The 14,191-nt window shown below is 39.1% G+C and overlaps 1 protein-coding gene across 10 annotated transcripts in view; it reads left to right on the top strand.

Moving 5' to 3' along the window:
* Positions 1 to 442: 442 nt before the first annotated feature.
* The window catches only part of BBS9 (Bardet-Biedl syndrome 9), a 728,255-nt gene continuing 714,506 nt past the window's right edge, over positions 443 to 14,191 (top strand). For 3 of the 10 annotated variants that reach the window (XR_007132616.1, XR_007132617.1, XR_007132615.1), the window contains exons 1-2: positions 448 to 1,196; positions 9,507 to 9,629. Coding sequence is in view for 4 of the 10 variants with exons in the window: in XM_047763265.1 (XP_047619221.1) it covers positions 9,518 to 9,629 (112 nt within the window). In the remaining 6 variants the exon portion in view is untranslated. Of the gene's footprint in view, positions 1,197 to 9,506; positions 9,630 to 14,191 lie in introns of all 10 variants that reach the window. The other 7 variants (XM_047763265.1, XM_047763266.1, XM_047763263.1 and 4 more) reach the window with 7 other exon arrangements.

The raw sequence follows: 14,191 nt of genomic DNA, 5'->3' as shown, positions 1-14,191 counted from the left end.
CTAAAAAAGAATGTTTGGAACACGTCATCAGGAGACGGGTAACAAGTAAATTCATGACAGCATTTTTCCTCCTGGGAATAAATAAACCCCTGGAAACTTCAAATGTCCCACCATCTCGATGGTCTTCTTTCCGCCCGTCTTCCTCTTCAAGGGGAACATGCACTGGGCCAGCACCACCCCTGCCACCAAGGCGCACGCGCTGGCGCTCACTCAACCCTGGTGCTCACTCAACCCTGGTCAAAGCCGCCAGTCCAAGGATAGGAACTCCGCCTTCAGGTACCTGAGAAGAGGTCTCTGGGGCGTTGCGGGCCCCTTAAGAGCCGACTGCTGGAGACGCCCAGACGCCTGGCCCCTCCCCTGAGAAAAGCCACGCCCCCGAGGAAAGCCTCTCTCCTGAGCGGCGGGAACGGAGAACGGCGCGAGTGGGGCGTGGTTTGCGTCAGCAGCGGAGACAAGAGGCGGGTCTTCCTCACAACCCCCCTCCAAGGACCTGTCCTAGGACAGAAAAGGGGAATAGAATTAATTCTCTCTCTCCCTCTGCTAAGGAGGACCAAGCAGCGGTTCGTTCCAGCCTCATCCCGTAGAAATGTGACTCCATCCTGAGCCCACTCAGAAAAAACCCTGCAACTTTCAGTCTCGTCAGACACTCAGGACTACAACCCCCAGAAGGCACCAGGGCTCAGCTCTTTGACTTGCGCAATAGTGTTCGTTGTAAAGTGCTATGACAACAGGACGAAGAAGGCTTGGAGTTAGGTAGGAGTGGGGAGGTGTCCCTTCCGCCGTGCTGTCCTTTTTCTGCTACATCCCATTCGCTGCCTCTTTCATCATTTTCTCCTTTCTGTGAGCGGCAGAACTTTCCGTTGTTCTCGCCTGGTTGGTCTCTGCCAAGGGATTGATGCCGTTTTTCTTGCTTGTCTCAGGGAGTGACAGCGAAGGGATGCAGGAGAGCTATCTGGGGGGAGCCCTCCAACTCTGTGGAGCTGATGGTGCTCTCTGGTGAGGCTCTCTTTTTGCCTGGGACGTGGAACAAGTTGGCGCAGGGGAACGTTAAGGAGTAGTAAGGGTTGCTTTTCTCTGAATCCTCCGTTCTTACTCGTCCATCCAGTCCTGGGATCTTGGCAGACGTTTTTAAAGGGAAATCAGTGGAAAGCGAGTTCGAAGAAAGGTGGGGGAGGACCCACCCGATTCGGTAACAGGTAAGAGAGTGTGTCTGGAATTAAACATCGGGTGCACGAATGCCCTTTTTTTGTGTTTTATTTGTGGTCAAGATTGATTCTCTGATGCCATGTACTGGTTTGGGGGGGGGGGGAATAAAGTTATAGGTTTCTTAGGAAGGATTGTTGCAGCAAAACAAAACAAAACCCTGCCAAGACAGTGTGTGTATGTGTGTGTGTGTGTGTGTGTGTGTGTGAGTGTGTGTGTGAGAGAGAGAGAGAGAGAGAGAGAGAGGGAGTCTGAATATTTTCGAGAGTGATAAGAATTTTTTATAGATTCCATTCAGGAATGTCACATGGTGCACAAGCATCCTCCTCTCGTGACACTTCAGCAGGTCTTGTGAACAAATGGTTACAGCAGTTCTCAGCCTGTGACTGAAGCGAGGTGCATGTACTAATACCCCCTAATTCCGTCTTGCAATAGGATTATTGCTTCTCTTTCTCCCTTTACATTGCAGTTTAATTGAATTGAGATGTTTTTATTAGCATCTCCCTTCCCCAATCAAGTCTTGTAGTTGACTCCAATTCCTGGAGTTTTTTTTTTTTTTTTTTTGGTCATCTCACTTTTACTTGTAAAATGAAACCATTATCACAGACATCCACCCCTTAAAGAGGCTGGAGGGAAGACTCTGGATCTTAGCTAAAGTCAGCCAGCATTCAGAGAGGAAGAGATTTCCTAACTTGCTAGAAATATGTAAAGAGAATAATTGTTGAGATTTATTTGGTGAATAGACTGAACCATTATTTAGAAGAATATAAAAAACTTTTAGAATTTTGCAAATGATTTACAAGTTATTTATAAGAGTTTAAGGAATTTTTCATTTTGTGTGATTATGTGTAATTGTTCCTAAATTACAACTACACATTTATGTTTATGGTACAACTTCTTGATGGAAATATTCTTTGAAGGGGAAAAAAAACCAATATCAATAGCATATAGTAATTTTTAAAGCTTTGCACCTTCTGATGTATGTAGCAAGCCTTATCCCTCAGAATAAAGGATTTCAAATATTTCTCAAAAATTGTTGAAACACATTAAATTATTATAAAGCATCCCTGCTGATTAACAACATTTCAGTGAAAGGTTATTATTCTTTTGATAGTTCAATTTAAATCTTCACTCCAGAGGGTCAGGTTGACACTTGTAATTTTGTCTTGCTCAGAACGTAGCAGCAGCACCACCACCACCACCACCGCCACTATTACTAGTACTGCTACTGCTGCTGCTATTATGGTTACTACTGACATTTATTTGACATTGTTGAGTGCTCCCTATGGCTTGGGCATTGGGTTAGGTAGTTACATGTGTTATGTCATTTTACACTTCCACCTCCCGGAACAACTTGGAGCCTAGAGGATGAGGGACTTGTCTAAGGTCATATTGCTGGAGTGTGGAGTCAGAGGGATGTCTGGCTCCCTCTCCTTTTGCCTTTTGTGGGTTTTATTGAACATTCCAACACTGAGCCCTTAAAATATTGTCTTTAGAAGCAACATTTTTCTAACTCTGCATGCATTTGTCATCTTCCTTGGACTGGAAGACCTGACCCCTACTTTCTAAAATTTGGGGCAGCACTGACATGACCTGGAGAAAACAAAGCTCCCCAAATGATAAGCTGAGTCAGAGACTTAGCTTCCTAATTCCAGAATCTACTATCTCACTCACACGTTCCTTCCACAGGATTCTTGGGGTTATTGCTGCAGTCATTCTTCTAGTCATCCTTCCATATTTTGGGAATATGCCAATGAGGTATTAAAATATCCATATCTTAAATGAAAACTAAATCTGATTAAACTTGGTGTGGAAGATAACATGTATATCATTATTTAATAAGTCCCTATTAAGAATAAAAAAGAAAGTAAGTGCATAAGAGAATTTCTGGAGCTTAAGGGATGAAGAGCTGATCTCTTGTTTATTATTCTAATAAGGCATAAGAAATAAGTCTTTTGTGGCTATTTATAGTATGCAACTGTTAAAACCTTCAAATTGTTGTTTTCCAATCATCCTTTAAAGATTTAATTAAATGTATGAGAAACTTTCCTGAAGTTTGAACTTGCAGTGATTAGAATTAATATTAACAGAGTTATAGCTTTTTAGTCTTTGCCAGGTGGCTGTACTTAATTAGGGTTCTGGAGTAGACAATCTGGTTTTGGATGCTACTTCCATCACTTACTAGTTGTGACCAGTTGGGCAGGTTTCTTAACCTCTCTGTTTTCAGGGATACCTGCAAAATGGTATCTCTGCTTTACTTAGTAGTTTTGTTATGAAGATTGAAATGGAATACTTGCAAAGCACTCAGAATAGTTCCTGGGACCTTAGTACATGCTTAGTAACTGTTAGCTGTTATTTTCTTTTCCAGTCGAAGGGAGATGATCCTCATAGAAAACCTGCTGTTTGGTTTTTGTTTTACATTTATTTAAAAACAGAAAATCAGGAGTTCCCATCGTGGCGCAGTGGTTAACGAATCCGACTAGGAACCATGAGGTTGCGGGTTCGGTCCCTGCCCTTGCTCAGTGGGTTAACTATCTGGCGTTGCCGTGAGCTGTGGTGTAGGTTGCAGACGCGGCTTGGATCCTGCATTGCTGTGGCTCTGGCGTAGGCCGGTGGCTACAGCTCCGATTCAACCCCTAGCCAGGGAACCTCCATATGCCGCGAGAGCGGCCCTAGAAAAGGCAAAAAGACAAAAAAAAAAAAAGAAGCTAATGAAGTGGTGGATGACTAAGAAGAAATTGATAGGGCAGGAGAAACAGGAAGGAACTAAATGTTGCCTGTGTTATTTTGTTAGTAGGCATAGATGTTCAATTTTATGGTAGACGTCTATAAGAAATTAGTGCTTGATGTAGAACAATTCCATTTGCACAAAGTGTTGGAGAGTTAGTTTTTCATATTGGGGGTGCTTTTCTCCTTTATTCTAGCAAGCTGAAAAACTTGTTCACCAAGAAAAAGTTATTTTATTTATTTTATTTTCCCTCCTTTTTTACTTAGGTATTTGGTATGTTCTCTAGGCAGGGCTTGTGGGGTTCTCTCCTCTGCTTTTGTGAGATGAAGGGAGACCTCTTTGGTACCGGGCAGATCTTCCCTTCCTATTTACTTTCCTCCAGGCTTCTTTTGAACTGGCTGATAAAGGATTACTTGTTGGTTATCCTATTTATTGATTTTTGTTCTGGGCTTTGTCTCTATGGCCAAGACTTGTGTCTTCTCAAGTCTTTATCCTTTGTGACATATCACCAGCATTTCATATAGCTTGTCACTCTCTTTTTCTCGATACTCCCTTTTCACTTCCTTCCAGATAGCTCACTCCTGGTTTTCCTTTGATTTCATTGGATACCCCAGTTTGCTTATCTGGCAGACTTCTCTATTTCTTCATGACCTCTGTCCCAAGAGAATGATATATCTTCACCATGATAGTCCAATGGCATGGCATATAACAATTTTCTAGTGTATCTGGAGTACATAATGAGACTATATGGCATTTATTAAGTACTTTTACTTCCCTCTCAAGTTAAAAAAATCCAATAAAAATGTAATAGACGTGTTTATGACATTTTTTGAATACTTACTGTGAGGTTAAAGTTTGCAAATCTGGCAATTTGTATGGTTGTATAGTGCTATTATTAATAGCAGGCAATACAAATGTTTTTCAGAAACTCTCCCACATGTTAAACTTATAATAAGTTTATTTACCTACCCTATGTATTTTTTCTTTACCTCCATCAACACTTTGCTTTTGTTTGACTACTTTCTTTTTTAGCATAAAGACAGGGCCTAGAATGGAGGTTCCCCACCCCCCATTGTTTCTTTAAACTTGTCACTTTGAAATGATTTTATGATCACATAAAAGTTGTAAAAATAGTGATTTCCTAATGACAAAGTACAATTGTCAATACAATTAACTTAATATTAGTACAATACTATAACTAAACTACAGATTTTACTTTGATTTCACCAGATTTGACATTACATACCCTTATTTTTTTGGAATATAGTTCTAAGAAATAAAATTTACTCCATGAAACCACTACCAAAATCAGGTTAAAGAACTTTGTCATCATCCCCCCAAAATTCCTTTGTGTTAATGCCTTAAAGTCACATCCACCTTAACCCTGGTAACCACTGATCTGTTCCCCATCAGTTTAATTTTGTAATTTTGAAAATGGCTTATTAGGTACCCAGTATTGTGCTGACACAACTGTATTCCCTTCTTCATTTTTAAAATTATTGTTATTATTATTATTATTATTATTATTTTTTCTTTTTTGGCCGCCCACAGCACTTGGAGTTCTGGGCCAGGGATCAGATCTGATCTGCAGCTGCCATTTAGGCTGCAGCTGTAGCAACTCTGAATCATTAACTCACTGGGCTGGGCCAAGGATTGAACCTCCATCGCAATGCTCCCAAGATGCTGGTGATCCTGTTGCGCCACAGCAGGAACTCTTATTGTTACTATTTTTAATTATTCTTTTGGGTTGCACTCGCAGTATGCAGAAGTTCCCCGGCCAGGGATCGAACACAGCAATGACAGTGCTGGATTCTTAACCTGCTAGGCCACTAGGGAACTCCTATATTCCCCTTTAAACTAAAAATTTTCATTTGTAATTTTAATTGTGGTAAACTATATCTAAAATAAAATTTACCATCTTAAGCACTTTTTTTGGCCATGCCTGTGGCATGCGAAAACTTCCAGGCCAGAAGTTGAACCTGAGCCATAGCAATGACAGCACCAGATTTTTAACCCACTGAGCCACCAGGGTACTCCTTAAGCATTTTTAAATGTGCAGTTCAGTAATATTGTACATTCACATTTTTGTGCAACCAATCTTTAAAGCTCTTCATCTTGCAAAACCGAAACTCTGTACTGTACACATTAAACAAAAATTCCCAACTTCCTTCCTTACCCCAGCCCTAGAAACTGCTACTCTGCTCTCTGTCTATGACTTGACTACTCTAGGTGCCTCACATAAGTGGAATCCATGCAGAATTTATTCTTGTGAGTGGCTTATTTCACTTAGCATGATGTTATCAAAGTTTATCCATGTTGTAGCTAGTGTGTGTCAGAGTTTCTTTCCTTTTTAAGACTGATAACACTACTTTGTATGTATATGCTACATTTTGATTATCCATTCATCCATGATGGACACTTGGGTTGCTTCTGCCTTTTAGCTATTGTGAATTATGCTTTATAAACATGGGTGTACAAATATCTCTTTGAGAACATGCTTGCATGCTTTCAGTTTTTTGACTGTATACCCAGAAGTGGAATTGCTAGATATTATGGTAATTTCTGTTTTAAATTTTTTGAGGAACCTCCATACTGTTTTCACAGTGGCTGCACCATTTTACATTCCTACCAATAGTGCGCAAGGGTTCCAAGTACTCTATGTTATTATTATTTTTGGTAGCAGTCATCCTAATGGATGGTATCGTATTGTGGTTTTGATTTGCGTTTCCCTAGTGGTTAGTGATGTTGAGTATTGTTTCATGTGCTTATTGGCCATTTGTATATCTTATTTGGATAAATGTTTATTTAAGTCCTTTGCTCATTTAAATTTTATTGTTTAGTTGTACCAGTTCTTTATGTAGTCTGTATCTTAACCCTTTATCAGATATATGTTTTACAAATATTTTCTCCCATTTTATAGGTTGAGTCTATTGTGTTTTTATTTAATCCTCAAACACCATTCTTACCTTTATTTTGTAGATGAGAAAGCCAAAGTATAGAGAGATTCAGTAGCTTTTAGTAACCTGCCCTTGGTTGTACGGTTAGTACGTGGTGGAGCAGGGATTCAAACTTATACTGGCTGCCTCCAGAGTCTGCACTTTTCCCCACCACATTATTTTCAGCTTATTTCCTGGCTCACTTTATGAAAACAAGAAACCTTGGTTTCTATGATTACCCTGTGTGGCAGGCCTACTTTAGGAAGCAGATTTATCTATATTTTTAAAAAGTATGGTGATCCTCATTATTTACATCTTCCGTATTTGTGAGTTTTCCCACTCAGCAAAATTTATTTGTAATCCCCAAATCAGTATCCTTGGTGTTTTTGGGGATCATTCATGGCTATGTTCAGAGTGGCAAAAAAATTGAGTCACTTGATACACACACTCCCAGCTGATGTCAAACACCTTGAGTCGCCTTTTTTGCTTTGTTGTTTCAGCTCTCTTACTATAAACAAAGATCTTTTTCATAGTCTAGTTGGTGCCGTATTTTCCACATCTGTTTTTTTTTGTGTGTATATATATGTTTGTGATATTGCTGTTTAAAATGTTCGCCCAAAGTAATGTTGAAGTGCTGTCTCTTGTTCCTAAGTGCAAGAGGGCTGTGATATACCTCATGGAGAAAATACATATGATAGATAAGCTTCCTTCAAATATGAGTTACAGTGTTTTGGGCCATTGAGTTCAGTGTTAATGAATCAACGATATATTAGGTATTTTTAAACAGAAATGTACAAAAAACAAAGTTATGTATTGTTTTGCTGATGTAAATATTGTGAATGGGGCTTGCACTACTCTAACCCTCGATGTTTCCTAAGAGCAATGGTTCAGTATTTGCTAATTCAGTGTTTGCTGCAACCTTATAGTCCAGAGCTTCTTTGAATAAGGAGAACTGACTGCATATCCTATCATTTAAATCAGTGTAACATGAAGGAAAGCTTCATTTATGTTAAAAAAGGAACTTTTGTAGGATCACAGGGTGGATGATGTCTGTAGTATAAATTCAAAAAGTCCAATAGACTTTCATATCTACCACATTCATAACTCTGTGGTATGGCTGGTATATCCTTATTTTAGATGAGGAATCAAGGCACAGAGCGGTTGTGGGGGTTGTTTGAAGACACACAGATGATTAGTGGTATAAATAGACCTATAGCCCAGTTTTCCTGGTTCTTTTTTGGTGAGAATTTCTCTCTTCCATCTTCCTTTCTACAGTTAGAAAGGGGAAAGTAAGTGAACAATTTTTGAATACCTGTAATGTGCCCCTTCTGGTGTTAGTCATTTGATTTTATTTGCTCTTCTCAGCGACTCATTGTGACAGGAGATGCTGCAGTCTTTCTAATGACCAAACTAGAGGGAAATTACTTATTTTACTGAGTAATTATGAGCTATCTAGTGCTAGTTGAATTTGAATCTTGATCCTCCAAACAGTATATATATATATATATTTTTATATATATATATATATATTTTTTTTTTTTTTTTTCTGTTTGCTATTTCTTTGGGCCGCTCCCGCGGCATATGGAGGTTCCCAGGCTAGGGGTCGAATCGGAGCTGTAGCCACCGGCCTACGCCAGAGCCACAGCAACGCGGGATCCGAGCCGCATCTGCGACCTACACCACAGCTCACGGCAATGCCGGATCGTTAACCCACTGAGCAAGGGCAGGGACCGAACCCGCAACCTCATGGTTCCTAGTCGGATTCGTTAACCACTGCGCCACGACGGGAACTCCCAAACAGTATATTTTTTTGTTGCTTTGTGCAGTTGTCTACTAAATGTCCCAGAAGAGAGAATTGACCCAACATAAATGTATAATTTCTCAGCTTGACTTTCCAATGCCATTGCAAAATATCTGATTAATATTTCCACCCATTTGGATTGTGGTTTCACACATTCCACAAAATATAAAAAATTAGAGTTAAATACAATGTTTTTTTCCTAAAAGTTGTCCAAGTTCAGTTTGCCTTAAGAGTTAATTACTTCAGTGTGGTCCATAATACACAAAGGAATACTGCTCAGCCATAAAAAGAACAAAGTAGTGTCATTTGCAGCAACATGGATGGAACTAGAGATTCTCATACTAAGTGAGGTAAGTCAGAAAGAGAAAGACAAATGCCATATGATATCAATTGCATGTGGAATCTAAAATATGGCACAGATGAACCTATCTACAGAACAGAAAAAGACTCACAGACATGGAGAGCCGACTTATGGTTGCCCAGGGGGAGGGAGTAGGCTGGACTGGGAGTTTGGGGTTAATAGATGCAAACTATTATGTTTAAAATGGATAAGCAATGAGATCCTGCTCTATAGCACAGGGAACTCTATCCAATCACTTGTGATAGAACATGATAGAGGTAATATGAGAAAAAGAATGTGTGTGTATATATATATATATATATATATGCATATATATATGTATAAAACTGGATCACTTTGCTATACAGCAGAAATTGACAGAACATTGTAAATCAACTATAATAAAAATTAAAAAAGTTAATTATTTCATAATTGTGCTGTGAAGTGAATTTTATTTGTGAAGTGGATTTTTATTATAAATAAATGCTTTCTTTTCAGAGTGAACAAAAATGTCTTTATTTAAAGCCCGTGATTGGTGGTCTACTGTTTTGGGAGAAGAAGAAGAATTTGATCAAGGCTGTTTGTGTTTGGCTGATGTTGACAATACTGGAACTGGACAAGGTAAACAACTATGACCAAGCATCTTGGAGTAAAGCATTCTAAAGGGATGAAATAAAATGACTTCTCTTTTTTAATGTGTACTTTATAGAACTTAGGTGAACTGTTTTTTTTTTTTTTTTTCTCGAACCCATGGCATGCAGAAGTTCCCAGGTCAGGGATCAAACCTGCACCACTGTAGTGACAATGCCAGACCCTTAACGTGCTGAGCCATGCAGGAACTCCTATGCCCTAATTTTTAAGATAGTATTTATTGTAAATAATATTTAGGTAGCAGACTGATAAATATAGTTCTCACTTCTCTTTTATTGTTTGTGTTGATTCTGTCGTATTGTTTATTGAAACTCAGAAAAACATAAGTATAATTTAATTCATTTTTATTTGTTTTATTAGATTTCCTAAGGCAGAGCTGGTAAAATATTCCTAATTTTGAAAGATTTTCTTTTGTAGAATTTTTTTTTTTTTTGGTCTTTTTGTCTTTTAGGGCTGCACCTGAGGCATATAGAAGTTCCCAGGCTAGGGGTCTAATCGGAGCTGTAGCTGCCGGCCTACGCCACAGCCACAGCAAAGCCAGGTCCGAGCCGTGTCTGCAACCTACACCACAGCTCACGGCGATGCCGGATCCTTAACCCACTGAGTGAGGACAGGGATCGAACTTACAACCTCATGGTTCCTAGTCAGATTCGTTACCCACTGTGCCACTATGGGAACTCCTCGTAGAAATTATTTGCAAGCAAAATTATATTGTTTTAAAACTGAATCTTGTATAGCACTGGGAATATATCTAGTCACTTGTGATGGAGCATGATAATGTATATGTTGTATGTGTGGCTGGGTCACCTTGTTGTACAGTAGAAAATTGACAGAACACTGTAAACCAGCTATAATGGAAAAAAAATAAAAATCATTAAAAAAATAAATAGATAAATAAAATTGAATCCGAAAGCCATTTACCAGAATGGAAAAATTAAGCTAATTATATTTGTTTGTAGAAAACAATTGTTAAATCATTGCTTTCATTTCTATATTTTGATAGTAGAAACGATATTCTATTTTATTTTTGTATTATTTGCTCCTCTTTGCATCTTCATATATTAAGTAGTTTTTAAAACATTTTAGCTCTGTATTATTGTTTTTGAAATTTGTACTTGGTTTAAATGATTTATAGTTGTGAGTTTTTTTTTTTTTTGTAATGCAGGTAGTCACTGGCTTCTTAAATAGAAAACCTATTATAGTTATTTTTCTTTTGTTCGTTGTATATAAATACTGATCTCTTACATTTTTATTTATTCTATTTCTCTTGCCCTTAGTGAAAACAGTAGAATTTGGGGGATAAGTTGAAAGGAGAAAATTATATTGGCTAAGAAGAGTGGGAGGCACTAAGCTGTTCAGAGCCCTTACTAAATTGTTTCTAAGGAAAATCTGGGCCCTGCTCTCCTACTGATAGAAGATGGGAAGGCCCTCTATTCAGAGGGTGTCCTGAGCTATTGCTCAAAGATTATCAACCCTGTCCCCTGCCCAACTATTTGATAAAACATGATTCCCTTATAATTTGGTAGCATAGAAGAGTCATACCACAAAAATACCTGCCAGAAAGAGAAGCAGTTTCAAACCCACCTCTGCTCAAACTATTTAAAGCTGAACTTGGCTGGAAATTATACTTACTGATTATCTGAATAACATACTGTTCACATATTGTTTCTGTTAAGAGCTCCTCACTGGGGTGCCACCAGTGGGTTACCAATATATTGAGATGTTGCTTCCTCCCAATTTGCATCCAGCTGTGAGCAGTTTCCTCTGTTTTCCCAAGCATGCTACACAGAAATTGTTTTTTGTGTGTATGCTCCATGTAGAAAAAAAAGCAGTGATCATTATTTTATTTCTCAAAGCCTGGACCACCTTCATCACAATATTGTGTGGTGATTATTATATATGAAGATTTTCTATCCCAGATGTACAAGATCTTCTAAGATCACATTCCTGAGATGGATTGGGATTGGACGGCATTTTTGACAAGCCCCAGAGTTGACTGGTGGTAAACTAAGGTTTAAAAATTTTTACTTTAATCTTATGGAGTGGAAGTTTAGTGAGATAAGTTTTGGACATGTTCTGTTTGAGATGGAAATGTCTGGTAGGAAGAACTAAGGTAGAGATTTGGGAGTGAGCGATATACTAGTTGTATTTGAAGCCCTGGGAATGGGTGAAGATGCACAAGGAGAGAAGATGGAATAGGAGGGACAGAACCTTAGGACTGTAACCTGGAGAATAGGAACATTAAGGGAGGAGCTTTGGGAAAGGTAGTCAATAATAGATTTTGAGAAGGACAGGCAGAGAGGCAGGAGAACCAGTGGGCTGGCGGTACATGGGAGTCAAGATTTAGTGACATGAAGATGGATAAGTTTCCATACCATTTTGAGGCAAGTGGTTCATTAGTGTCTTTAGTGAGGGTGGGTGAGTGGGCACAATGCTAACAAAATCTAGATTTTCAGAGGGGTGGGGTAGACTGAATGTTTATGGCCCTTTAAAGAAACAGCCGTGAAGGGAAGAAGAGAGAATGGTGATTGGGGACAATGTAGGGTAAAAAGAAAGGGGAAAAATTCAACATGTAGCCTAGAGGATATAATTGATAGAGCAGGGATCCAGAGAAGACAGTCAGAATGGGATCAGGTGCACACATGGAAGGGTTAACCTTAAACAGGTGAGACAGAAGGTAAGAAGGAGAATGGACACAGATGAAGAGAAATTTGCAGGTCAGGTTGGGAAATTGAGACAAATACCAGTTGATTTCTACTTTCTCTGAGGTGATCAGAGAGTGAAAGGGTGGTATTAGGCATCTAGAAGTTGCTTTAGGTGAAGCTGGCTTGATTCATAGAAGAAAAATTCCTTTTTTTTTTTTTTAATGGATACATCTGTTGCATATGGAGGTTCCCAGCCTATGGGTTGAATCAGAACCGCAGCTGCTGGCCTATAGCATAGCCACAACAATGTCAGATCTGAGCTGAGTCTGCAACTACATCACAGCTCATGGCAGCGCTGAATCCTTAACCCACTGAGTGAGGCTAGGGATTGAACCTCATGGATATTAGTCTGGTTTGCTGAGCCACAAAGGGATCTCTGAGAAGAATTCCTTGTTAATTTTGAGAGAATCTGAATGGTTCAGCTTAAATTACATGTCAACCATAGCTCGGAGGGAGTGTTTATCACAAGAATTAGAGTAAGAAGCACATAAGGTAGACTAAAAAATAGTTGCTGCATTTATCTTTTAGCTTCTCAGCATTTATACCTCACATAGGACAACTATCCCTTGTACAACTCACATACACATATTCTTACCTATCTTCGTGTACCTACTGCTTCAGAGGCACTTTCAGGGGGCCCTGGCTCTTCAAGTCTGGGATCTTTGGGTGATTTCCCTTTTGTTTGTCACTCATTCATGATCATGTTACAGTATTCTGCTGCCTCCTGAGTATTTGGTACTTACAACCTGTGCTCACAACCTAATATATAATAGTTGAGGAAAAGAGGAAGAGAAGGAAAAACTTAAAAATTAAGGTGAAGGAGCAGGGAAAATTGTATGGCAACTTAAAGAAGTCATATTGGGATCTACCTCCTTTTGTTTTGCAACTAGTCATGTGGCTGTTGTCTAGGCCTTCATTCCCGAGGGATCTAGAGCACTGAGGCTTGCCTGAAGAAGATTATAGTATTTTCATTTACTACTGATTGAGACAGTTCAGGGAAAGGCCCACGGGGTTCCTGGGTTTCAATCATGTTTCTTTCAGCTCCATTCAGCCCTTATGAGATGATGAAGTAGTCCTGGGTCCTGCAGATTGGACTGTGGAAGTACGTGTGTTATACTTTTATATTATACTCCTGCTCTTGTGAGGTGAAAGCCAGCTTTTTTTCTTGGTCTCTGTGTACTGGAAAGGAGAAATGCATTACTAAGATTTAGAACTGTACTCAAGCAGTTAGGATGTATTAGTTGGTTCCAAGAAAAAACAATTTGTGGAATAACAGAAGAATTTAGGGTTACCTTTTAAGTTCTACTGAAAAGCCCTAACTCTATAAGACCCACTAGACTTTAACATTAGCAAATTGGGTTATTAAACAGGACTGTGATAGGAATGATCACAAATACATATATAAATTTTTTGGAATCAAATTTTGGAAACCACCCCAAATCAGGCTTAGGAGTGGTATGGATTTTGATTTTCTCCCTAGTGGTGCCATGGAGTTCTATTGGCTTTCGTATAGCTCTTTCAATATAATATTCCCTCACTGTACATGTTAGAAAACCAGATAGTCTGCCAGTTCTACAGAAACACATTTACACTCTCACATGTTTGGTGAGAAATCATAGGTTGGCTTTGCTCTCCCACTGGATGAACTAAGTTAAAAAGTTCATTTATTACTTGGTCTCCATAATTGGCAACAACAGTAACTTTCCGGGCTTCCAGAATTAGTAGTAGTTTAGAGCCAATATTCAGTGTTCTCATAAAGTTCAGGTATTTACCTTTCCTCAGTACACCGTGATAAATGACTATGGGGTGTGATAGGGAAGGATCTGA

Source organism: Phacochoerus africanus, chromosome 16, assembly GCF_016906955.1.
Source record: "Phacochoerus africanus isolate WHEZ1 chromosome 16, ROS_Pafr_v1, whole genome shotgun sequence".
NCBI classification, from domain to species: domain Eukaryota; kingdom Metazoa; phylum Chordata; class Mammalia; order Artiodactyla; family Suidae; genus Phacochoerus; species Phacochoerus africanus.
This window is presented reverse-complemented; position numbering and strand designations above follow the sequence as displayed.